The following is a 26,251-nucleotide window of genomic DNA, read 5'->3' as shown; positions in this document are numbered from 1 at the left end:
GGAAACTTGACTTAGACTCGGAAACTAGAAAGTCAGCTTGACATGACAGCATTATCAGTTTATAATGTGTCAGATAGGATTCCTAAAAAATCCTAAAAAAGTAAATGAAAAAAAAAACACAGCGACTGCATGGCAAGGAACAAAAATAAAACTCGGTACTGCGGTGACCAGTCGGTATTTCTCAGACCGCACTTTTTTTTTTTTTCTCTCACCAATCACCTAATCTCAACGTGAGCCCCATCTTGGACGCGGAAGATTCCGGAGCGTCTGCCGTGAATCGACGCGTGTCAGAACCTTAATAACGTGGGCAGATGTGACACCGTGAAAGAGCGGAGCGCCCCCCTCCCCACTCCCCCCTCCCCCTCGCGACCCGCGTGAGTCAGCTCAATTGTGTGCGGCGGGCGCTCGGCGGACGGCCCGGCTGATTTATCCTGACGTGAACCATGTTATGCGGCATGTCTGGCGCCATCGGTCGGGACTGTTTCTTTAATTTACCGAGACAAGCGCAAACATGTTAAAAGGCAGCCTCGTGCTAGTGGCGCTGCACCACCAGCTATTTACCATCTCTTGTGGTTACATGACATGCATAGACAATATCCTTGTCCCTCTGCATCAGCGCTTGGCAGATAAAAGCGCATTCTCTGTCCACCTGAGGCGAGGCCGCCGTCCTGTCGTTGGGCTCGAAAGGCCAATTCGCCGCCTGGCGGGCAATCCGAACCTACGTTAAATAGCTGATGCGTTTAGGAGCCCGGGTAAAAACATCCAAATTGGACATACATTTGAAACATTGGGAGCAAAATAGTATAGTAAGTGCTACCTGTATTTAATATTCATGTATGCGATCAGAAAACATCATAAATAAAAAACGTAGAAAGGATTTATTCACCTTTGAATGTCTATGTTCCTTGGCTAGGCTAGCTTGGTATTTTTTGATTATCTCCAGCTTGGTTTCCATATGAATCATCTTCTTACTTCTCTCTTTAACATCACTAGCAATCTTGGGACCCACGGCTAACCCTTTCAGCTTTGAATTAAGCAGTAAAATGCACTAGAAATACGTTTTTGTAACCACTCGCGAACGAAGCTTTACCGTTCCGCCATTTTGAAACCGACCAATAGCAGACCAGCATCTCTGTGAAGAGACGCAGACAAATAGCAGACCAGAATTGTAGTGCGTTGGAGGGACGGCATTTGAAAATATGTGTAATGACCTTAAACCGCCAGCAGATGGAGACAAAACTACATAGATACAGCCAATCCCCTAGGGTCATGACAGTTGTTTTTGTCGCAAAGCGGGGGAAATACCGTAAAGAAGGGACGAAAAAACTCAGTATTCCACATCGCAACATGAAAAAAAGTAAGACAGCGACGCTGTAACCCGGGGGTCCACTGTACCCGGTAAAAATGTCCTGTTATTCCGCTTAAATCAAGGCGTCATTTATCCGCGTTGCACTACAACAAGTCCAGGAAGAAAAGGGTATAAATATTAAATGTATTCATAATTTTGGTCTAAAATGGAAAAATAGCTTGTGTGGCTTCTTAAAGGGATCGTGTGTAAGATTTAGAGCAGTTTTCATTACGGCCAGCAGGAGGTGCTGCAGGTGCTGCATTTACTATCCGCCTAAGACAAAAATTTGCAATCATTTCATTTATTCATTTTTAATGAAAAATGGTTGAAATATTACACATTGTCCCTTTAAGGAAAAAATGCTCTCTTACTCTCGCCAGATGATTCTACATCATTCAATATCATTCCATTTCATTGAAAATTATTCTCCTCATATTCATTGAATCCGAAGGCAATGCTTCCATATTTTTTCATTCAACTTTCAGCATTTCAGTTTGTTTTTGCATTTCACAGACATCATGAAAGCCTTTTAGTCAGAATTTTTTTTTTTTCCTGCACGCAGGGGGTCTGGCGTTTTTTCCCCTCGTGCATCTAAACCTCATTGCAGTCACTTTTAGTTTCTTGCCGCGTGAAAATCTGACAGCGTGATTAGACATGAGATCACTTGTCAGTGCTGCAGAAGGCCAGTGTTTGAAGTGGGATTTTAGGATTTACAGTAACCTTCTGGGAGCATATACTACAAGATTCATGCAAGGAATTACTCTCGCAGTTATACTGTACATATTATTATTATTATTATTATTATTATTATTATTATTATTATACATAGTTCACTTTTTTGCAATATCTTAGTCGTGATTTCCGAAAAAGCACCCTAAAAGTTTTTGTTAGCCACACAGCAAAACGCCAATTTGCAATAAAACAAAAAATACATATATTGTAATAAGAAATATATTCTTATTGTTTGTCAAAAAATGAGAAACGTCTTGTGTAGCAAAGTATTGTTAAGAAAAAAGTCCTTGAGCTATTAGTTTTTGCATTTTCCTGAGATTTTTTAGCTCAAAATGTACATTTTTGTCCTAACACAAGGAAAAGATGATTTTGAATTATCAATTTTTCTTAATTTAGGAAATGATAGCAAAAATCTTATAAGAACAGACTGACACATAATTTATCGCCAATTATTTTCATTACAAAAAGATTCAAATGCTTCCAGTGACACCTGCTTTCTTACTCTGTAATTTAAGTTAAATTACGTATTAGAATTATTTTATTACTTATTATGTAATTATGACATTATGTTACTATGTATTAAAATCAACTGTATTGCAGTCATTGTTTTCTCTAATCAGAACGATTTCTTTTTTTTTTTGTTAATGATTTATGACTAAGAAATGCATTTATGGAAATGTTTGTTTGAATCTACCAAAACTGGTCCGAATTTTTAAATTAGGAAAATATCGCTTACATTTACAGTATATTAGGACCGTTTGATTAAATCTAGGCACACATTTATTTTAAGCTACATTTAGAAATAAAATCAAAATACGATTTTTTTTTTATGTTGAGAAATATTTGTAACTTGTTTAAGATTTTGACTGATTTTTTTTTGCGCTAACGTTGCTCTTACAACCATTCGGGAAAAAAAAGAAGATTTGTCTCATTTTTAACTATTTTCCTTCTTGTTTTTGGTCCAGCACTTTTTGCAGTGCATGTTTATCAAGCGGCGATCTGTTTTGGCCAATGAGAGATGAGTCATAGCGCCGCGGACACTAATGCGCGTGTAATTGTGTGGGGACGACGGGGTCAGCGCCGCCGCCCCGCGCCCGTGTCCAATCACTGTGAAAGCAATGTGCTCAATGACAAAAATGATGACAGAAGGACCGGGACAAATTCCTGGCATCGCTCTCGGTGTCCCAGCGGCGTTCTTCTTGATTGGCCCCGCTGGCGCGCCCAAGATATCGTCATTTCTCACGAGTGGCACCGAGCCATTTGAGCTGCTGAAGGGACTTTGCCACGTATGCGCATGACGACGCGCTGCTGGATGACCAAGGTCGTGTTTTTGCTGAGCCGCCTCTCATCGCCGTCTTCCTGATTTGATGGGACTTTTTAGATGGGCCCGTCATGGCGAGAAACACCGAACAAAATGGTTCAATCACTCATTTACCGTATTTTACGCACTTTAACGCACCGGATTATAAGGCGCACCCTCAATTAATGACATATTAAAACTTTTTCCATATATAAGGCGCACCAGATTATAAGGCACCCTCAATTAATGACATATTTTTAAAATTGTTCCATATATAACGCGCACCGGATTATAAGGCGCGACCTCAATTAATGGCATACTTTAAAACTCTTTACAAATATAAGGCGCACCGGATTATAAGGCGCACCCTCAATTAAGGACATATTTTAAAACGTTTTCCATATATAAAGCGCGCCGGATTATAAAGCGCACCCTCACTTAATGACATATATTAAAACTTTTTCCATATATAAGGCGCACCAGATTATAAGGCGCACCCCCAATTAATGACATATTTTTAAAATTGTTCCATATATAACGCGCACCGGATTATAAGGCGCGCCCTCAATTAATGACATATTTTAAAACTTTTTACAAATATAAAGCACACCGGATTATAAGGCACACCCTCAATTAAGGACATATTTTAAAACGTTTTCCATATATAAGGCGCACCAGATTATAAGGCGCGCCCTCAACTAATGACATATTTTCAAACTTTTTCATTCACAATATAGTAATAATAATAACTCAAATAATAATTCAATAGCATAATAAGTCAATGTCAATATGAGCAACATTGTTCAACTGGAAACACACAAAAGAAACAGGTCAAACTTACTTACTTCGTTCCCCATCGACAAATCCCAATCTCAATATTTATCCATATATAAAACGGACCTGATTATAATGCGCACCATCAGCTTTTAAAAAAAATTTAAGGCTTTTAGGTGTGCCTTATAGTGCGGAAAATACGGTAATCACACACAATTGATTACTTTAGGAATCAAGTATCGATTACTTTGAGTACTTTACTAATTATATTATTAAATACATTAAGTACGAGCGTTTTTAAACCCTCCTAGAAGTTTGAAAAAATATAGACAAGGATTTAATATGCAGACTCTTTAATAATAAAACGTAAAAACACGTCTTTGGGAGTGAATGAGTTACCAACTGAACACATGCCCTGTTGACATCTCTCCTAGGTAGCCGAAAGCTATCTATCAACATTCGCGTGTTTGAGGTGTTTGATCTAAAATTGCATCCCGGCTGTAAACGTGTTTAAAGTGCGTGAAATGTTGTATTCCAAAGTAGCCTTGAATTTGTCTTCCATTGTTTTGCCCGTGCCTCGCAGTTTGCCGTGCGCCCCGGATGAAGGGTAATCCACTAATCTTGTTAACACATCTTTACAGTTGAGTGAGTGGAATATTTCGTAGCGGGCCGAGGGAAGGAAGAACCGCTGCGCAAGATGTCTCAGATCCACTGGAAGATTAACGCGCAATAATCTAGTCATCTGACGTTTGAGCGCTATGATAGCGCCGCATCGTGTGTTTTGGGTACGGTAAGGACGAGATCATAACGAGGGTAGTGGCGTGCGGCGAAAACACCGGTCTTCTTCTTTGCGAGCGGAACTACTTAACGCTCATTAATTTATCCTTTATTATGGGTGAAGCTGAGTCAAAAAATGTCTTTACAATAATCCTGCTAGTCTGTGATTAATACAGTGATGTAAAGAACAAAAGATTGGACAAAATACTGCACACGTTTTGAGTAGGTGATTGACTTCAGTACAGTACTTTTACTTTTACTTTTAAGTTGTTTTTTTGCATAAGTAAAAGTACTTTTCATTAAGTACTGAACGGCAGTACTTTTCCATCTCTGCTACCTAGCTAGCATTTATTGCATTGGTTTAACCCAGGTGGCATTATGTTAGAAATTATGGAATTTCCTTTGATTTTTTTTTTTATGCTATAAAAGAATCAATGGGGAAAAAACGCTAGAGAGCTGGAATTTCCGTCAGATGATCAGAACATGTAAAATTTCAAAATTCAACAATTCTGACATTTCTATGGGATTGCAGCTGGATGTGCAAGATTTTGTGTACAAAATAATCATTGTCCAAATTTTGGACCATATAAAACCATTACAATTGCAATTTTTGAGGTGCATTTGATTACGATTTATTACGTTGATTTTCCTGCGATTTTTGCAACATTCCGTTGAGCGGCTGTCTAACTTTTCCAAACAGAAAAGTCTGTGTTGACTTGTGTTTCATCTCGAGACGGTAGGTGGCGCTAGAGACCAGTTGATGGCTATTTTGGACAAATTCTATAAATACATGCCATAATTTTATTGATTTGATACCTCTACATTAAAAGCATTTCACTTCAAAGGGAAAGCCTTGAAAGAAGACACAAGGAATATGAAATTTCACCCAGATGGTAACGGCATGTCAAATTTCAAGCCTGGATAAAATTGGTCTCCTTTGGAAAAGAAAATTTAGTAGGCGGAGCAAGCTACATAGCTGGATAGCTAGATAGAGACAGCGGGACAAAATAACGTTGTCGGCCAAATCCGTCGGGACAAGAGGGTCAAAACCAGAACTGTCCCCATTAAACCAGGATGTCTGTTCAACAGTAAATCTATTTTGGACTTTTTTTTTTTCCCGTCTCTCTCGCAATCGCTCTGTCAAGGATAGAGAAAAAGTGAAGAAAAATGAAAAGTGACATTACAAGCCGTGTTTAACAAACCATTATTTCATAGCTGGTAAAAGACTGCATTTGATTGGACGTAGCATGATGAATATCAGTACTGGTACTTTGCCTTTAAGAATAATGCAAACATCTTCATGAAGGCCGCTTGGGGAATTTGCGGCGCAACTCCGCTTTAACGTTTTTCTTCCGAATGGGAAATGCCCGTGTCTAAGCCGAGCATGATATTTTGCAAGCGCGTGAGCCGTTAAATGTCCCTTGTTTTCTAAAAATGTCATCCCGTTAACGATACTCCTAGGGTGATATAAACAATTTACAATAACACAAGCGGATGACACGAAGCCGCGGAAAATGGCAACAAGCAACCTGGTTGTAATGGCTTCTTACAAGACATTGCGTGATGTCAGCGGGCAGATTGCAAATGTCAAAGATGTTGAATTTGATCCTTGCTGCCAGCTGCCAAACAGTGGCGGCAAGTGCACTAATAGAGTCCGTGTCACACTGGTCGCCTTTTTTCCTCAGCTTCTCTTATTCTGCTTGTTTTCCCACACAATCACACAGACTCATTGCACCAAATCAAAGACGAACCACGGCGATAACAACAGACAAGATGAAACTTAGATAGGGACTCAGATGTCACCAATACTGTTATTAAAGTGCACAGTTTTTTTGTTTGTTTTTTTACCATTTTGTTGTCACTTTCATCTTTTATTTTGTTGTCACTTTCATCTTTTGTTATACCACTGCACTGAAAGTGTACCTGCGGAGAATATCTATCTATCTATCTATCTATCTATCTATCTAGACAGCTTGCTAGCAAGCTATCTATGATAGATAATAGCTATATAATATCTATATAATAGACAGACAGACAGACAGACAGACAGCTAGCTAGCTAGCTAGCTAGCTGTCTGTCTGTCTGTATATAAGATCTATATAGTATCTATATAATAGATAGATAGATAGATAGATAGATAGATAGATAGATAGATAGATAGATAGATAGATAGATAGATAGATAGATAGATAGATAGATAGATAGATAGATAGATAGATAGATACCAAGCTAGCTAGCTAGCAAGCTATCTATGATAGCTAGATAGACAGACAGCTAGGTTCTTAGATAGATAGATAGATAGATAGATAGATAGATAGATAGATAGATAGATAGATAGATAGATAGATAGATAGATAGATAGATAGATAGATAGATAGATAGATAGATAGATAGATAGATAGATAGATAGATAGATAGATAGATAGATAGATAGATAGATAGATAGATAGATAGATAGAATGACAGCTAGGTTCTTAGCTAGCTAGATAGATAGACAGACAGCTAGGTTCTTAGCTAGCTAGATAGATAGACAGACAGCTAGGTTCTTAGCTAGACAGATAGATAGACAGACAGCTAGGTTCTTAGCTAGCTAGCTAGCTAGCTAGCTGGATGGATAGATAGATAGATAGATAGATAGATAGATAGATAGATAGATAGATAGATAGATAGATAGATAGATAGATAGATAGATAGATAGATAGATAGATAGATAGATAGATAGATAGATAGATAGATAGATAGATAGATAGATAGATAGATAGATAGATAGATAGAGATAGATAGATAGATAGATAGATAATAAGTTAGCTCGTTAGCTAGCTAGCAAGCTATCTATGATAGATAGATAGATAGATAGATAGATAGATAGATAGACAGACAGACAGACAGACAGACAGACAGACAGACAGACAGACAGACAGACAGACAGACAGACAGATAGATAGATAGATAGATAGATAGATAGATAGATAGATAGATAGATAGATAGATAGATAGATAGATAGATAGACAGACAGACATCATTACTACAGAATCTACAAATTTGCAAGTCGTAGGAGAATTTCAAGAGGGAAATTGAGTGGTTTTTTAAAAGTTCATCGGTAAACTTCCTCTTGAAATAACGACGTATGAAGTCAAAGCCTTGGAAAGCAGGCGGTGGTCTCCATCTTATGACTGCCGCCGTCTGATGCGTTAGCACTCTAACACAGAGGCGCACAGCAGTCTCCAGAGAACATGCTGGACACAATCTAGAGTCGAGCATGAATACAGAGGCTGACAGGCCAATTATCAGATGTACTCCTCGTTCTGCATCCCCACCTCAGAAGGGAAGCAGATGTGAGAATCCTGTCACTTTCACTCAAGCCATTGCAGTAGCACGACCCAATCACAAAAGGTGCAGCCTTCACAAAAGATCAGGATGGACAGCGTTGAAAAGCCCATGTTGTCACGCTGCTTTATCCAGTACACTTTTACATTTCCACACTCGGGCCACGTGACATATGCGCCGCGCCTAGCAAATGTTTTGAATGAGCGCCCGATTGAAGGTTTATGCAAGCTGTGCTTTTCAAAATAGAAAAATGACCAGAAGCGGAGTCAAATATGACTTGGGGTGTCCGCCTCACAGTCCGACTCTTCGGCTTGGAATTTAGACCCGGGTCCTGCTGTGCGGAGTTTTCACACTCTCCTCAGGTCTTCGTGATTTTCTAGGAAACGTTTTTTCGTATTGCACTCGTGTCCGAAGCCAGTTGAGAACGGCTCCGACTTAGCAATGAAACCAGCTGAGGACGAAATGGAGAAAAAAAAAATGTGCGGATGGGTTATGGATTGAAAAGGACAAAAAAGCCATCGAATAATCGAGTAATCTATTACAATAATGTATTTTAATTCAAAATGAGTTGATTTTTTCAAATACAACATACTACAGTCAAACATGAGTTCGAGGGATATAACTACTCATTATTTATTAAATTCTAGGCCTATGCAGACACCCGAAAAATTGTTTATGCTAACCGGCTAGCAATCGTGATTAGTATTAACTTCTGATTAAAAGACTGCCTGACCGACCTGATTGTTTTGTTGCCATTCCCTTTAGCGCAGCTCCATCTAGTGGATGCATAACGCAACCCCGGCCACCACTATAGCTTCTATTCTATGCGCCTTATAATGCGGCGCGCCTTTACATATGAAAACAGCTAGGCCATTCATTGAATGTTCGCCGAATAAGTGCGGAAAATATGGTGTGATGCATTGATTCTTTGCTAGGCTGCTTTCTGTTCATATTTAATATGTATTTCTTTTTTTTTATATACTGTGTACGCTGCAGGTAAACGTTGCTCCCGCGTGCGTCAGAGCCTTGACCAGGATGTTGTACTGCCCCTACTGCCGAAGCATGCCCGGACTCAAGCCCTGCCAAAACTACTGTCAAAACGTCATGAGAGGCTGTTTGGCAAACCAGGCCGACCTCGATCTGGAATGGAACACTTTTACCGGTACGTGAGCGATTAAAAGCGATGTCGTTGCATCCGTTTCTCTTCCGTGCGAACGCTGAAACAGTCGCCGTTACTTTTTTTTTCCATGGCACGATCTTGAAATAGTCTCCGCGGGGATTCGATGGGATGTAGTGCATTCGGTTCTGCTCTGAAAGCTTTACAGAGACAAAAGTGAGATCGTATTTGTTCAGCCATTCCCTCGTTTTATTTTTTTTTTTTTTTTTTTACCCCGTGCGCAACTGTGCAAATGGTGTTTTCTATTGCAAGGAGCAGGGCTGAGTGCTTAAAGCTGGCTGTGGTCCCTGCTGTTTGGGATTGATAAAGGAGAGCAGATCCTCGGCAAACATATTTTCTGCCGAGTTTCCAGCAGAGCTTGGTGAGTAATAGAGCGCCGCAGTTAGGCTGTAAGTAGTCGCTTGCCGAATGCCTCGCTGTTAAACGCATACAAAGGAGGCACATTGAATGGTCCCGCTGGATTTTTTTTTTTTTTTTTTGCAGGATAATGCTTTTTTTTGCCATGCACACCAACATCGCACTAGCTGCACTGCAAAAAGTGCAGAACGAAAAAAATTCTTATAAAAAATTTTGGGGAAAAAAAAAACCTAATTCAAGACTCTTTTTCTGATGGTTTTAAGAAAAATCTGAGCGCAAAAAAAAAGTCAGAAATTTTTCATTTAAAGTTGCAAATTAAAATGTACGCAAACATATATGGTATATGATATATATAGTAGGATTCTGAACAAATCCCTCACGCACTAATCTGCCTCTTACCACATGCTGCTAAATACATCATATTTGAACTATTTTCCTCATTTGTGTAGTTTCTTCCACTACTCCATAATATGCTCAGAATGGTAGTCTGTTCATTTATTAGTGTTTCATTTTTACTGCCCATTTTGCTCTATTGTTTTGCTTTTGTTTTATTGCCTACCTTATTGTTTGCTCTATTATGAATGTGGTGTGGTATTACCATGCATATGACAATAAAACTCTTGAATCTTGAAGAAAATAATTCTCATTTTAAAATTCTCTATACATTTTTAAATAAGTGTTTTTCCTTATTTATGCCCAGATGTATGCAAATGGTCCTAATATAATGTAAAATGTAAGCGATATTTTCTCATTAATTTGAAAGCAAACTTTTCCGAGATGCATTTTCTTAAAATTGGTTATGAATTTGAACATTTTTTTCAAAATGATATATGCGAAAAGCTGCAATTTTAAAATGAGACATCCCCCAAATTCTATTTCATTCTACATAATTCTGAATAAACCAACACCGCTCTTATAATTAGATTTTGTTTTTGCTATTTCTTAAATTAAGAACAATGGTCTTGGTCTTAAAATGAAGACAATTCCAATTCACGTCATTTTATGAGAAAAAAAAATGTTTTTAGGAAAGAAAATGCTTGATTTCCATCCCTTGAAAGAAGTATATTTGAAGATAGTTTTCCTACACAAGATATTTTTCCTTTCTAGACAAAAAGATACGAATATTTTTCTTAATATAAGCCTTTTCGACTTTCTTAAAACGCACTTTTTGCAGTGCGTTTTATGTTTTAAATGACGGATTGAGACGTGTTTGAGGACCGTATGTAAAGCGAAGCGTGAGGCACTCGCTGTTTTAGTGACAGGTGCGCGGTTCCAAAAGCCCGCAGACTACATGGCATGTGTTCTCTCCGGCGGCATGCGCGAAGCCTCGCATCAACACGGGCCCCTGCGCACTGAATGAAATGTCTTTCTGCTTTATGACATCTGTTAAAAAGTTAGTGTCTTGTTCACTTGTGAAGAGGCAAATCCATCGCCGCGATGGGACATTGTTCCTGACAGTAATGGCAAAAGCTGCCGTTGTAACAGAATTTCAAATCTGGTTAGAGGAAGGGAACCCTTGAGATGCTTGTGAAAATTTATTGATTTTTATTGCACCCAAGTTTTACTGGGATGCTGTTTTTTTTTAAACTTTTTTTTCACGTCGTCTTGTTTGACTTTTCCTCTTCACCCGCCAGATGCGGATATGTTGTATATTGGGTTTTGCGGAGTTGGGAGGTCCGATGGGACTGACGGATTGTCTGTCGGCCCGTTATTGACAAATGCCCGTTCTGCCGCCGAAAAAAAGACAAACTAAGGCAAACATTCGTATTATATCGTCGTCACTAGTATTTTTTTCCTTGCCCCAGATACACACTTACAGTATTTGTGAAAACGTCAGAAAAAAATATATATTAGCTGCGAGATAGAAGCGCTCAAGTGCTCCATATAGGCTGGCATGAAAGGTGTAAATGTCTCTTTTAATTTCGAGACTTACATCTTCACATAATTTCCTGTTGCGACCGATAACCCTTGAAACAAACCACGTTGGCTCAAACGTGCTTTTTCCGTCAGCAAATTTTCGATGCTTTTGATGTACGATAGCAAAGAAAAAAAACAGTAGGAGGCTAAAATATTGCATAGATTGTCAAAACATGACGACTTTTAATGTGCCACACTGCCATCCCTTCTCAGTGCAAACGGGAGGTGGAGAGGTACACCCTATAGGTGTCAAATTTAGCCAATGTCAGGGTCATTTACTGCCATTCAAAATGGGAAACACTGTAAATTTTGGACGCTTTAAAAACCAGATATTTTATCATGCATTTCCCCCATTTTTTGCATTAATCCTTTCAACGGCAACTTGCAACAGGTCCAATAGAAATTTTTGTGCTGACACCCCAAAACCACCGAGTGGCGCTAGCAGGCAACTTAAGACATTTGCAAACCTTTCACTGACTTCGACGATTGGCTTAGCCTGGACTTCCTTAACGCAAACATCTTCCAAAGTTACAATACCTTTATTATGACGTAATAAATATTCCTATTTCAATTTCATAAATATAGAAATATACTTTTACTTTTATCGCATTTTTAAATTTTTGTACATAAAGTGGGTATAGAAATAAATTATATATGTATGGATACGGCTGATGCCACAGAAAATTCCGTTCCTACTGATCACATTTGAACAAACCATGCTGACTTAAATGTTCTGTTTTAACCGGCAAATTTGCCTTCAAGACCAAAATGAATGGGAATAAACCCGTCTAAAATCTATCGTTTTATGAGAAAAAAATAGTGTTCTGCTAAACACAGTTTAAATTTGAATTGAATAATTTCTGATGAACTTAGTCAAGTGTTAGTCATGTGTTATTTGGTCTTCTGTGTTTACAATTGATGCGCCCCGAGCAAAAAAAACATATATATATATATATAAATTTATAGTTTATCCAGATAGAGGATCCAGTAGAAAACGGCGCTGTATTTTCCAGCCTGTCGGTCTTGTTCTGACTCCCGCTGACTCTTCTTGCTCTTGCCCTGCTGTCCCTCACAGCAGAGTTGCTTCTGTTTTGCTGACCGCAAATTGCCCACACAAAAACACGTGAGCAGACAACTGTCCAAATAAATGCACTATATACATCCACCGTTTGGTTAAAACTTTATTAAACTTGCAAAGTGAGAAGATTGATCGCTATACTTTAGTTGTTGTTACGTAAATAAATTCCGTCGTTAAAAATGACCAATTCGTTGTATTATAATCGCTATTCTGGATCTTATTTGTCAATTTAGAAGCATTTGGCCAAGCAGCTAACGATCAGGCTTGTTTGCGGCACTGGCTGTCTCACTCCGATAAATGACCGAATCGGTCTCATGTACGACCTGTTTATGAGCGCGCAAAAACAATAATTTCATCCCCTCGCATACGGGTTAGTAAATACCTTTTAATGCTCCCACCAACAAAGGCGCTGTATTAGAAATGTATGAAAATATTAAGAAACCATACGGTAACAGCAAATAAAGGACTAACTACAGTCGTGCAAAAAGTATCGATCCGTCTTTGGAAAGCCACTGCTAAATGCATCACAGGTCACATCTCAAGGAGTCAAAAATTTCCAGCATATAAATCACGCGGCGTGGACAGTCTGGTTCATGATTCATTTAAATCGTCGCTTGGACCGACATTTTTCTTCATGGGCACTTCATGAAGTTTATGTGAGAAATGCAATCAAAAACTTTACTTTTAATGTGTTGTCTGTGCATGCAATTATTTGTGCAACTCAATATATACATAAATATTAGAATAGCTCAGCACTTAACTAAATAATTTTTGGAAAGACGGAACATTTTTCCCAATCACCCACCAGTGATGATAAATATATGTAGAAGTAATATAAATATTAATTATACCTAGAAGTGTGTGCTTTTTAACATTCACAAAAGAAAAACAAACAATATAAATGAATTATACTTTCAACGAATTTTAACATGGACTTATTCCAAAGTTTATTCAGGTTAAAAATAAGCATATTTTTCGCGCAATAAGGCACACCTAAAAGTTTTCAATGTTCTCAAAGCTGTCAGTGCGCCTTATAATCCCATGCGCCTTATACGATGCATAAACAGCGAGTAATCGTGAGTTATATTGTTTTAAACTCTTGATTATCTTTGCATTGATCTAAATAGTATTTTAATGTAATCTAGAAGTATTTTTCTCATTCTTCACATACTTTCCACAAATCATCGTATTTTTCATTTCTTATAGAAAAGTTTGATTGACTTATCTGATTGGTTTATTGACATTTCTTTTAGCGCAGCTCCATCTAGTGGATGCATAACGCAAACCCAGCCACTAATGTAGCTTCTATTCTATGCGTCTTATAATGCGGTGAGCCCTATACATGAAAACAGTGTTAAAACAGGCCATTCATTCGAGGTGCGCCTTATAATGTAGAAAATACGGTAGAGTGAAATTGAAAAAAATAAAGTGCATCAAAATTTTTGAAGCTAAAGAAAATAAAAAATGTCCTAATTGTCAATCCTTATTTAAACTAGAAACGACACGACCATTTTGAAAAAACATATATAAAATCTATCTATCTATCCAGAACATTAACACAGGAGCTGTGTTAAGATCTAATAATCTGAAACATTTTAAGCTAAAAAAATAAATAAATAAGACACTGTGGTGATCGTTTTTCTAAATCACATAAATCATTATTGAAGTTTCGGGGAAAAAAAAGTGCTGCTGACAGCAATTTCAAAACTTCCCCACAGACTTTGAAAATGAGAGCGCTACTGCACCACCTAGTGCCGTGGATGTGCAATTACACTTCACAAAGCTAAGCCTGTTCCCCGGGGTCATGCGCCACCTTCCCGACCTGGCATGGCACCCCCTCGGGTCCGCCCTACTATTTGCGAAGGACCGGAGTAATTTATTCTTCTCTATACATTTGATATGATTTATAGACAATTTCGCAATTTGAAAGTCACCCAGGCCAGACTGCGCTCTTCAGATTGAGAAGAAATGGGATCGTAAAACAATTACACTGACATCCCTTGAAGCGTTTTCTGGGAGTAGTTTCACATTTTTATGACACACACACATGATCACATGCCAGACAAACGGCATGCACCAATGACCCTGTCAAATAAAAATCCCGGCAGTCCACGAATGCCTCGCGCATCATAAAAAAAGTCACTGCCAGCATCACTCCAATCAGCGCGTATGCATCTGAAAGCTGGAATTTTCTCGCGTGGACCGTATGTGCAATATGTGTGCGCGACCGGTGCGTGATACCGGACCATCCGTCAGCTGCCATTGTGACAAATCTGGCCAGCGCCGCATCCTGACGGACGCATCATCATCATTTGTCTTGTCAGCCCCTTGTTAAAATACCCTCCGAGAGACAAGATGAGGCGCACCGCTGCTTTTCCCCCCTATCGGAATCACTCCTCTTTCTGACAGACAAGCGGCGTTGTACAAAGATGCTTATCAAGTTTGGTTTCGGGTCTGTGTGATTTTCCAACGCTCCGAAAGAGGAAGGACGTGACTCTGCTGGATTGAAATGACTATTTGGAGATATTCTTTGCCGTTTAATTGCAGTTGACATTGCAGTATTGTATTCGTGAAATTACGCGAGTCACTTTCAAACACCTATTTTGCTATCCACACACACCCACAAAAACATTGATACATTGTTACATACATACAGTATATATATATATATATATATATATATATATATATATATATATATATATATATAGTATATATATAGTTTATGTATTTGTATATGTGTATATGTACACTTGTATCTCTTGTATCTGAGCGAGAGAGAGAATTTATACTGTACATACACAAATACATATGCTGTACACATACACACACACACACACATATACATATATATACATATATATATATATATATATATATATATATACATATATATATATACATATATATATATATATATATATATATATATATATATATATTTTTATACTGGACATACACAAATACATATGCTGTATATATACACACACACACACACACACACACATATTATATATATATATATATATATATATATATATATATATATACACACATACATACATACATACACAAATACATACGCTGCACATATACATACATATACTGTATATACACACATACACAGATATGCACAGTATATACGTACAGTATATACATATATAAATATATATAAACACAAACACAATAAATAACAATGTTATTTTTTAGGACTTGCATTTTTGCCTCCTCCACATTATTTTTCATAATTAGGAAATAAGAATGCATTGCCCTCCGTTCAGTGACACTTCAGTGTAAACAATCCTCATTGATTTCATTTGCTCATTTCTTTTTAATTGCATGGCTTGCTTGCAAATGTAACCTTAGCTCCCCACAAGTCCCTAGACGCTGAGAAGCAAAGCCAATTTTGTTTTCTCCCCTTTTCGAACTGGGGCTCTCGGGTGGCTGTGAAATTGTGGAGGCAGACACACTTTCTGGGGCTTTAGTCCAAATGATGCTTGACAAAGGGGGCTCACGCTTGACTGCACGATTGTCTATACAAAATTTATATATTTGGCGCGTGGTGTTAAGCTATTTTTATTAACCCTCTCACTGCCATTGGAGGTGCGGTTCAACTGGGCTAGCAAACTGACAGCCCACTGACGGCTAGAGATGTCAAAGATCCATTTTACTGGGCCGGTAAAGAGAGTGAGTTAATATTTTAATTTATTAACCCCCCCTGTAATGTTGTGGGTCAAACTGACCCATTTGAAAGGGAAATGTAGTTTATTCAGAAACTCAGCTTTCAATATGTATAATCAACATTTTTGCGACGTTTTTTTTGATTAGCAAAACCTGGCTCAAAATGACGCAAGAAAAGTAGTGGGGAATGTTAGTCAGCAGGATTACTCAAGAAAAAAATTCTGTGAGGCTTTTGGATCATTTCTCATGACTCCGGGTCAAATTGACCCGGGATGTTATTACTATTCCAAAGAGAAGCAAACTGAACACACTGGTATGAAATACTGTTGCTTTTCTTACTTTGTGAGTAGATTTCCAATCAAATAACATTGTTTTGATACTTTTGGATGAATGCGCATACCTCCGGGTCATATTGACCCAGGGTGTTATTACTATTCCAAAGAGAAGCAAACTGAACACACTGGTATGAAATACTATTGCGTTTCTTACTTTGTGAGTAGGTTTCCAATCAAATAACATTGTTTTGATACTTTTGGATGAATGCGCATACCTCCGGGTCATATTGACCCAGGGTGTTATTACTATTTTGGAGAAACAAAGTAAAGACGGGTAAAAAATTAAGCGTTGCCTTTGTTACTTTGTGAGTAGGTTTACAATCTATAAACAATGTTTTGACACTTTTGGATAAAAGCACATACCTCCGGGTCACATTGACCCCGGATGTTAATAATATTCGGGACAAACAAACGTAAAACATGGGTATAAATTAAGCATTGCCTTTGTTACTTTGTGAGTCAGTTTCCTCTCAAAAAATGGACTTTTTGACACTTTAGATTCTAAAGTTTAGAATAAACGCACATACCTCCTGGTCATATTCACCCAGATATATGATTGCTGTTCTTACGAAATGAACAGAAGTCACTGGTTAAAAATTTCGGGTACATTTGGGTGACTGAATACGCACCGGGACAAAGTGACCCTGGGACATTATTGCTGTTCCTTACAAACAAACTTAACAAAACGGTTAATAGTCAAAACTACAAGTCAAAACACAAAGGGTTCATAATTATATTTTTATTAAATTTATTTGTTTTGTTTTACTTCCAACATGCACAAATTCTTCTTACCTTGCTATATTTATCAATAATTGTAATATCCTCTATAACAGGCAGCGTCGTGTCCCACAATCACATTTGGCAATGCTATAAAAAAAAAATCTGAGGCTGAACTAATGGCATCTGACAAGCACATTATTAATACCTTTCCTTTATTTCCCAGCATATTATGGTTGTAGTTTATTTGTGGTAATTTGTCACAAATGAGCCACCGTGTTTCCCCTGGAGACTCTTTTGCGAGGTTGCCAGTGCTTTTCCAATCCCCTGCTCAAACTATTAAAAAATAACAAGCAAGAAGCCTGAAGCTGTTGGGGCAGTCGGAAAAAAAAACAACAACAACAAAAACGCACGCATCATTCACTTAAAGTCAGGCTAACAAAGTATTGGAGTACATGTAGAGCTACCAACTTATGTAGCATTCCTCTACGCATTCCGATCTGTATCCCGCCTTTAGTTGTATTCATTTGGACCAAATATTCAATAATTTTCGAAATGTGGTGTCCAGAACTGCGATTTTCATACAGTGATACACCGTGATATTATTGCTCATGGTTATCACACATTCAGAATCTAATATCAGCCCATGCCTACTGGTCACCAGGATTGAGGTCGTAGGGTGTTTGTGGAAAAAAAAAAAAAATCAAAGAATTGTCTGCAATATGGTCACAGGATTCTCCCGAGGCTTTTCTCCCACACTGTTCGAGCTACTGCATACCATATGCGGCAAAAAAACAAAAAAAAACTGTGCTGGACTGAGTTTGGTCCCCAGCGCTGACCTGCAGCCAACTCCTGATGGAAATCAAACCAAGCATCATGTTCGATTTTAGATTGAGCGTAAACAAAGGAGAGTGCTCTTCAAAGATGAAGCCACTAAGAAGTGGAGAAAGGGAGTCTATCGTGGCTCTCATCCCTCTGTTCAAAGTAAAGCCATTTCAAAAGCCTTGCTTCAAAATCAATGGAGGCTGTGTCGTATCCATCGGATTCTCAACAATAGTGGAATCTCATAAATTGTTGGGAAAAAAAAATGTTTTTTCAACTGGTGAGCTGGTGGACATGCAATTTGCAATTCTAAATATTTCCGATTCAACAGACAAACGCTTCAAAAACAACACGATAAACGCAATTTACCGTAATTCCCCAAATATAAGACACTTTTTTCCCCCCAAAAAATGAAAGCTAAAAGTGCGGGTGCGTCCTATTATTGGTAACTTCAATATCAGATATTTTTTTAAGCTAGTTGCAGCTAACAGCAGCTCGTGTTCTCCGAGGTTGTTACGGCATTATTTTCACTAAAAGAAGCGAGCAGACCGAACCAACGTCCGAGTCTATCCTTGTTCACTCACAGCAATATTACTAAAACGGAGAGGATCGTCTAAACGTTATGATGTCTTCAGCAGATTCAAATAAGAGTGCACCAGTTAGAGAACACGGACATTCCATTTGACTCCTTTTTTAATTGCGGTCTTTTTGCATATACACACTCGTAAATTTGGTGAAACAGAGATTCTGCAAAACTTCCAGTATTTATGGCAAAATGAATTCGAGCTGCGTCGTGAGGAAACGGAAAAATAACTGATTCGAACACATTCAACGCTACACTGATGAGACGTTCACTGACTGCTCACAATGTGGGAAATCTGAGGCACACGTAACCCATTTTTTTGAACAATGACCCGACGGCTCCGGCCAGCCTATATGGACTCGTTGAGTTCTGCTAGCTGCTAACGCTGCTAGCATCCAGCGCCAGTCAAGTCTGTCATCGCGACGGGACACCCTGGCGGGATTTACTTCAAAATTAAAGTTTACCAACGCATCGGCGTCCATGAAGATAGTCGCAATCTCCTCTAGTTTTCATGGCGTTGTCCTGTTGGTCAAAAATGATTCAACGTGTGCTTGATATTTTTGGTTTTTTGTGTTTGTGTGGGACAGACGCCATGTTGCTGGTGGCAGAGAGACTGCAAGGTCCTTTTCACATTGAAACCGTCATTGAGCCGATCGACCTGAAGATTTCGGAGGCCATCATGACCATGCAGGACAACAACAAGATACTGTCAGCAAAGGTAACGTTGTTGCGAAGCTTGTTTCAAATTCGAAACGTCCTCAAGATTAATTCCTTGAAATCAATTAATAAAAACAATCAGATGTAGACAAGTACAGAAGATTTCAGTCAGCGAAGAAAAATTTAGGTTGGCGGCATTCTCAATTTTATCTCAGAATTCTGACGAACTCATTCAATCCCAAAGACGTCATTTTTCCAGACATTCAATTCGATGCAAAATTATTCAGAGTTTGACTAAAAAGAAAGGTCATGAAATGCCTGGTGCAAAACTAAGTAATCAATTATTATAGGTATAAGTAATATAACTCTGAATGACTTTAAAAAAATCAATTACTTTAGTACTTAAGTATCCCAGTACTTAAGTAATCAATTTACTTTATGTACTAAAGTACCAAAATAACTAAAAGTAACGAAGTAATTGATTTTGGTACAAAGTTTTTGATTTATTTTGTATTCAAGCACTACCAAAAATAATTGATTACTTAGGTAATTGATGCATTATGTACCCGCCAAACGCTCAAATAATTCTGGGAAAAAATATAAATGAGTCCCGGGGATTTATAGACTGGACCTAAAAAAAAAAAAAAAATTAAACAAAAAAATTTTTAAGCCTTGTCACTGTCTGATAAAGAAGAAAACAACAACGGATAATAAAATATTGCAAATAAACTACAGCTTTACCTTGTCTCGGAACGCTAATATCTTTACATTATTTAAAGTAGTGCCAGATTTAGTTCATTATAATAAATCGAATTTCCGACCAGCAAATTCAACGTCCAGCAAAAAAACGTCTTGAAGATTCACAAATGAATCGCGATGACATCTCTTTAACCTGCAAAAATAGAAGCTCATTTATCCTTAAACCTCTTTTGGTTTCAAATTGCTTCGCCGCCTTTGGAATAGAAATATTCAAAGCTGCGAAAAAAAAACTTCTCATCAAAAGGCAAGCTTCATTTCAACTTTTACACTCCAGAGTATTTAAGCCCATCTCCCGGCTAGATTCGCACAGGTCAGTCTGAAAAAGACGTCCCATTCTTCCCCATATCACAATTCATAAGTTGAACCATCGTCTGTGCACCTGAGGCTCTCTTCCCGAAAGCTTCGCTAAAAGATTGCTCTGAGATTACGACGGCTCGGAAAAATTCACATTGCATTCCGCCGCCGTTCCGGCGTCGCTGACCTGTGGAAAATCACTTTTTCTGTGTGATGCGCAGGATATAAGAATTGTAATCGCGATGAAGGATTGATAAATATGAGACAAAAGACAGCCCTTGTCATAACAGGCGGGGAGCTGCGCCGCACGCTAAATTGGGGGGCAGCAGAGAGGTCGCAAAGGCTGATGAGTTTTGCGCTTTGAATTTGTTTGTTTGGATCCCAAACGCCCCTCGGAGGCTTCGTCGGCGACGGCGCTCCACTCATCCGGCCTCGCGAAGCACCATGAGAAATTCGGAGTTCCTGAGTTAAAAGTTGTTTTACACTTCTTCTTTCTTGCCGAAAACTGAACTTTAGCTGCGTTCGAAATCCGCAAAACACCCCCGGGTCATATTGACCCAGATGCATCTTTGGTGATTTTGAGAAACTGGCATGAATCGCTTATTAAAACAAAATATTGAATTTGGATTATACACTTTTTGGATACGTTTATGATGACTAAATACAACCCGAGTCAACGCCTTAGATCTATATTCTTCTCACTATGTATGTAAAACCAAAAAAACAAAGATCAAGCACAAACGTATGAACTGTTAAACTAAACCATCTCCAAAACATTATTTCGGGTGCAGCCCACACAGCCCGGTACCAGTTGATCCACGGACCGGTACCGGTCCACAGACCGGTGGTTGGGGGCTACTGGTCCACGCTTATTTGAAAACTTCATCGATTGTTGAACTGTTAAGTAGAGAAAACCCAAATGGGGGGTAAAAAACGTGAAATATACAAATTACTGTATTTTCCACACTCTAAGGCGCACCTAAAAGCCTTATTTTTTTTAAAAAGCTGATGGTGCGCCTTATAATCAGGTGCGCCTTATATATGGATCAGTTTTGAGATCGGGATTCGTAGATGGGGAACGAACTGTTGAAATAAGCTTTACCTTTTGTGTGTTTACAGTTGAACAAGGTTGCTCATATTGACAGTGAGATATTATGCTATTGAGAGTTATTGAGTTATTATTGTTATTACTTTGAGTATTACTGTATTGTGATTAATTGAGGGTGCGCCTTATAATCCGGTGCGCCTTATATATGGAAAAAGTTTTAAAATGTGTGATTAATTGAGGGTGCGCCTTATAATCCGGTGCGCGGGAAATACGGTGCCTTACATGAATGTCTTTGTATAACGTCTCCAGAATCCAAAGCTACTTTCTGACCTTTCAGCTAATTATTTAGTTGTTGTCAGTCAACAAGAAAAATGGCGGTGTATTTGACCCGGTTAGTGACGGTTACACTGGCCGACGAAATTCTTAATTCAATGCTTAATTCATCGTTTTAAGTTTCTCCTTATTCGTCAGCCAAACATGACGATGTAACAGCCAGTATGGAAAGAATGGCCACCTCTGCTGTCCAAAGCCCGTCTAACAGTCAAGAAATATTCTCCGACAACAGTTTTATTCCCAAAAGCTGCAATCGTTTGTGCCTCACATTTTCCGAGCAGATCAATAGAGTATACTGTAGTGGGCATTATTTTTCTATTGTAGGGTCAAAGGAGTGCAATGTGATGCCATCTGGTGAGATTCATATCTCCGATCATTTCTTCTCTCCTTCCTTGTAGTTTTTTCAAAGCTGCGGTCCACCGAAACCCTCAAGCATCGGCAGGTCGGCGCGCGGCATCTCCGATGTGTTTAGTGCTCGTTTCAGGCCGTACCATCACGAGGAGAAGCCAACCGCAGCCACGGAGACGAGCCTGGATCGACTGGTAGGTGTCACCACGCGGATATTATTTACCCGTTAGGAGTGATGTCGAACTCAACTGAATTTTTACGAAGCCATGTATTACGATTGGAATGAAGCCGAATGGCCGATGAAAATGAAAACGCTCCATTTAAAATTGCATTCAGTATGAAAAGACCAAATCCGAATAAAATGTCATTGGTAATTTCACAGGTGGTTAATTTCTTTGTTGAGTGTCATGTATACAACGAATCAGAATAGTCAAGAGGCATCCAATCCACCGATGCCGCTTCTTAACGTAAATGTTTCCCAACGTTATCGTACACGGACGTTATACGGCCGTGTCTTACCGAAGCTCTTCTGCAACGGGACAACTTCTTTTAAAGTACTTCCAACTTGTTTTTATGAAAATCCCGATGTGATAAATATGTTAGAACAATTATAACGACTGTTCTAGGTAGATGAATGGAGTCCATCTTTTCAAATCACGTGATGGATCCCGATGTGTCAACGGCAGGTCGGAAAAGAGCAAATCTAAGCAGGTTACCAGGGATCTTCGTTGGGAATGATGAAAAAGTCTCCATGAAAACCCAGCAGATTGATAGTTCTTTTTAATCATATGAAATCCAAAAACCACACGATTAAAACAATCTTACGAATCTTCTGAGAAAACTACAATCATTTTTATACGTATTAATGTTAGCGGTATGTATAATTGTGAGCGTATTGAAAGTGGGCAGAAATGAATGACCGTATTTTCCGCATTATAAGGCGCACCCAAAAGCCTTATTTTTTTCAAAAAGCTGCGCCTTATATACGGATCAATATTGAGAGGAGATTGAGATTCGTCGATGGGGAATGAAGTGATAAAGTAAGCTTTACCTGTTTCTTTTTTGTGTTTACAGTTGAACGAGGTTGCTCATATTGACATTGCGTTATTGTGCTATTGAGACTTTAGAGTTATTATTTGAGTTATTATTGTTATTACTTTGAGTATTACTATATTGTGATTGAAAAAGTTTGAACATGTCATTAATTGAGGGTGCGCCTTATAATCCGGTGCGCCTTATATATGGAAAACGTTTTAGAATGTCATTAATTGAGGGTGCGCCTTATAATCCGGTGCGCCTTATATATGGAAAACGTTTTAGAATATGTCATTAATTGAGGGTGCGCCTTATAGTGCGGAAAATACGGTACAATAGCTGGCTTGTGAGTTTCCTTTGCTAATTCCCTCACCGCATAGCAAAATAGACAACATTTCTTCCTTTTTTATGAGGATGATGTGGCCATTTTGTTTCAACGTAAACTCACTGTTAGAAAGAGTGATGGAATGTTTATTTCGCTTCCTCGCGCATTATTCATATCTGATGGGAGTAGGGCTGATAATTATTTCACAGCTGAGTTGAGGTTGTTCTATCGATTTATTAAGTAGCGCCATTCATCATTTTGCTAAAGGTCCGCTAGGTTGACTATTTCTTCTCGTTCTTTGTCTGTTCGACCTATGTTCAATTAAATTTGTGTCTTCTTCATTTTTCTGCTGCTGCTGCTTCACCTAGAGGAATGTCTGGATGACAATGCAACACAGCGTAAGAACTCCGTTCCTCTTACGTTCTTCTTCACTTTCGATCACTCACATTAGGTTACTTCAACCACCGTGGGCTGGGGACAGATCTTTCTCCGACTCTCATTCCGGCGGGTGCCATTGCTTCAGCACACTATAACACTGCAATCCCACTTTGAAGCCAAGTTGTCTTTTCTTTTCATTTCTGTTAGCAATTCACAGTGCATCGTCACTGGTGAGCTATTTTAAGACAGACCTCCAACTTATCATCCACGCATGCCAACATGGTTAAAAAAAACAACTGCGATTGCTATCTAATTTTTTTTAGAGGTGGCTTGTTGAGTCAACTCTGCAAGCATTTGTGATAACATATCACCAAGCTGTACAAGGCCTCCATGAATCCTTTGTGAGGCTCACGTGACTTTTTTATTTTTTTTACTGCGGCCCTTAAAATGATCCAGAAATCAAGTTTGTTTGATGAGCATGAGCATACATGTGTATTTCTGATCAAAAATCAGGTCCTCCATTTACCTTTTTGATGTTGCATTTTTGAGAGCCATCTTGTAATATCCAAAGGCGTGGAGGGCAGACTCTGCATCATTACTTGATTTCGATAAGTAAAGCTTCATCCACTTATCTCCAGAAGTGGGCGACATCATCAAAATTCAGCAGGTTTATTGGTTTGGACATGCTAATGTATCCTATCCCACATCCATCGTGTATTCTAAACTGTGATTGACATCTACTTATTTTTAAAGTGACAGCTTCTGCTCCATTTTGTTAGATTTTGCAAAAAAGACAAACACTCATTACCGGTTATAGACAGCATTACCGATTATTGACTTTTTAACCCCGCGGTAAACCCACTTTTCGGACCATGTCTATTGCTAATAAATGAAGTACCGTTTTTTTTTTTAATTATAAGACATGCAAGATAATACAGTGCAGTTTTATTCTATGTAGCACGCATAAGGCGCATCGCTAGCAGTTACGGAAGCAAACAGTACAGAAAACGAGTCAAACTCGAAGTTTCATTCGTTTCCGCTTCTTCGAGGTGAGCGAGAGACAGTTAATTGACATTATGCCAAATCTTACATGCAGCAAAAGTGTGGAAATGAATTAGGTTAGCCACATATAGACGGCGCTCCGACCATGCCGCGCTACGGACCAGAGTGTGACCGTTTGTAATTGGATTTGTGAGAAGTGAACTTTCATAACCTTGCATACGATGTTAGTTTCACCCGGCTGAAACGTTCATATCTGATTTTTGCACATGTTTCAAACCCCCGGTGTTCATGTTGATAGAATTTAGCGGCGTAACGTTGTCGCTTCGCACGCTTTGATTTTGACGCAGAAAAGATCACATTAGGACTAAACCTATTCCTGTAGGAGCAGCGGGCAATTTAGGATGGCTTAATGGAAGAAATTGAGGATAATATCCATCATGATGTTCTCAGTAGTCTATAATCTCCTTAAGATAACAATCATTATGTTGTCATTTAGTTTGCTCGTGGAGCAGAGACAAGCTGTTGGAAACTATTCGCTGACTAAACCTCTCTCTTGAGTAAAGAAACAGACAAAGTATTGTAACTTTTGCCGCTTTCCATCAATGAGCGGCACTCTACTACGTATACGCAGATACCCCGGAAGGAAATGAAATTTTACTTCAAATATTACGGCAGGATTGTTTAAATCGGACGAATTTGGCTTCTCAAATATCGGACAAAAACAATCAGCCGAATAGGCCGATATTTGCGGATTATTTTAACTTTTTACCTTTACGTACGCTAGATCTTTACATCAGATGTATACAAGTGGTACCTTAATTTATTTCGCATTCATTTTATAATACGACCTTGTACTTTCAAGACATTCTGAAACTGTTAAAAATGTCTTTGCGATGTGAAAACGAGTGAACAAAGTGTCTTCGGAACATCTCGGGCATTGTCTACTGTGCCGGGATTCTTACAAACGGGCAAAAAATGTCTTCGGGTTGGCCTGTTTTCTATATGTGCCCGAGCTTCCCCCCTCATCAAGATCGAAAGTCTCAAAAACTTGGAACAAAAACTCCGGATCCGTTTTTGCTTGCCAAACATAAACCGGAGATTTATGTCATCACTTTAGACACCAACGCCGGTGACGGTAAAGACAGT

The 26,251-nt window shown here is 38.7% G+C and overlaps 1 protein-coding gene across 1 annotated transcript in view; it reads left to right on the top strand.

The window, feature by feature from the left end:
* Positions 1–26,251, top strand: part of gpc6a (glypican 6a) — a 90,788-nt gene that overhangs the window by 48,029 nt on the left and 16,508 nt on the right. The window contains exons 4-7 of the mRNA XM_088412789.1: positions 9,256–9,421; positions 19,514–19,644; positions 22,416–22,559; positions 24,094–24,123. Of these exons, the coding sequence (XP_088268915.1) occupies positions 9,256–9,421; positions 19,514–19,644; positions 22,416–22,559; positions 24,094–24,123 (471 nt within the window). The remainder of the gene's footprint in view (positions 1–9,255; positions 9,422–19,513; positions 19,645–22,415; positions 22,560–24,093; positions 24,124–26,251) is intronic.

Source organism: Hippichthys cyanospilos, chromosome 4 (assembly GCF_059441005.1).
Source record: "Hippichthys cyanospilos isolate Australia breed blue-spotted pipefish chromosome 4, RoL_Hcya_1.0, whole genome shotgun sequence".
Taxonomy (NCBI): Eukaryota; Metazoa; Chordata; class Actinopteri; order Syngnathiformes; family Syngnathidae; genus Hippichthys; species Hippichthys cyanospilos.
The sequence above is the reverse complement of the archived record's forward strand: the minus strand, read 5'-3'. Positions and strand labels throughout refer to the sequence as shown.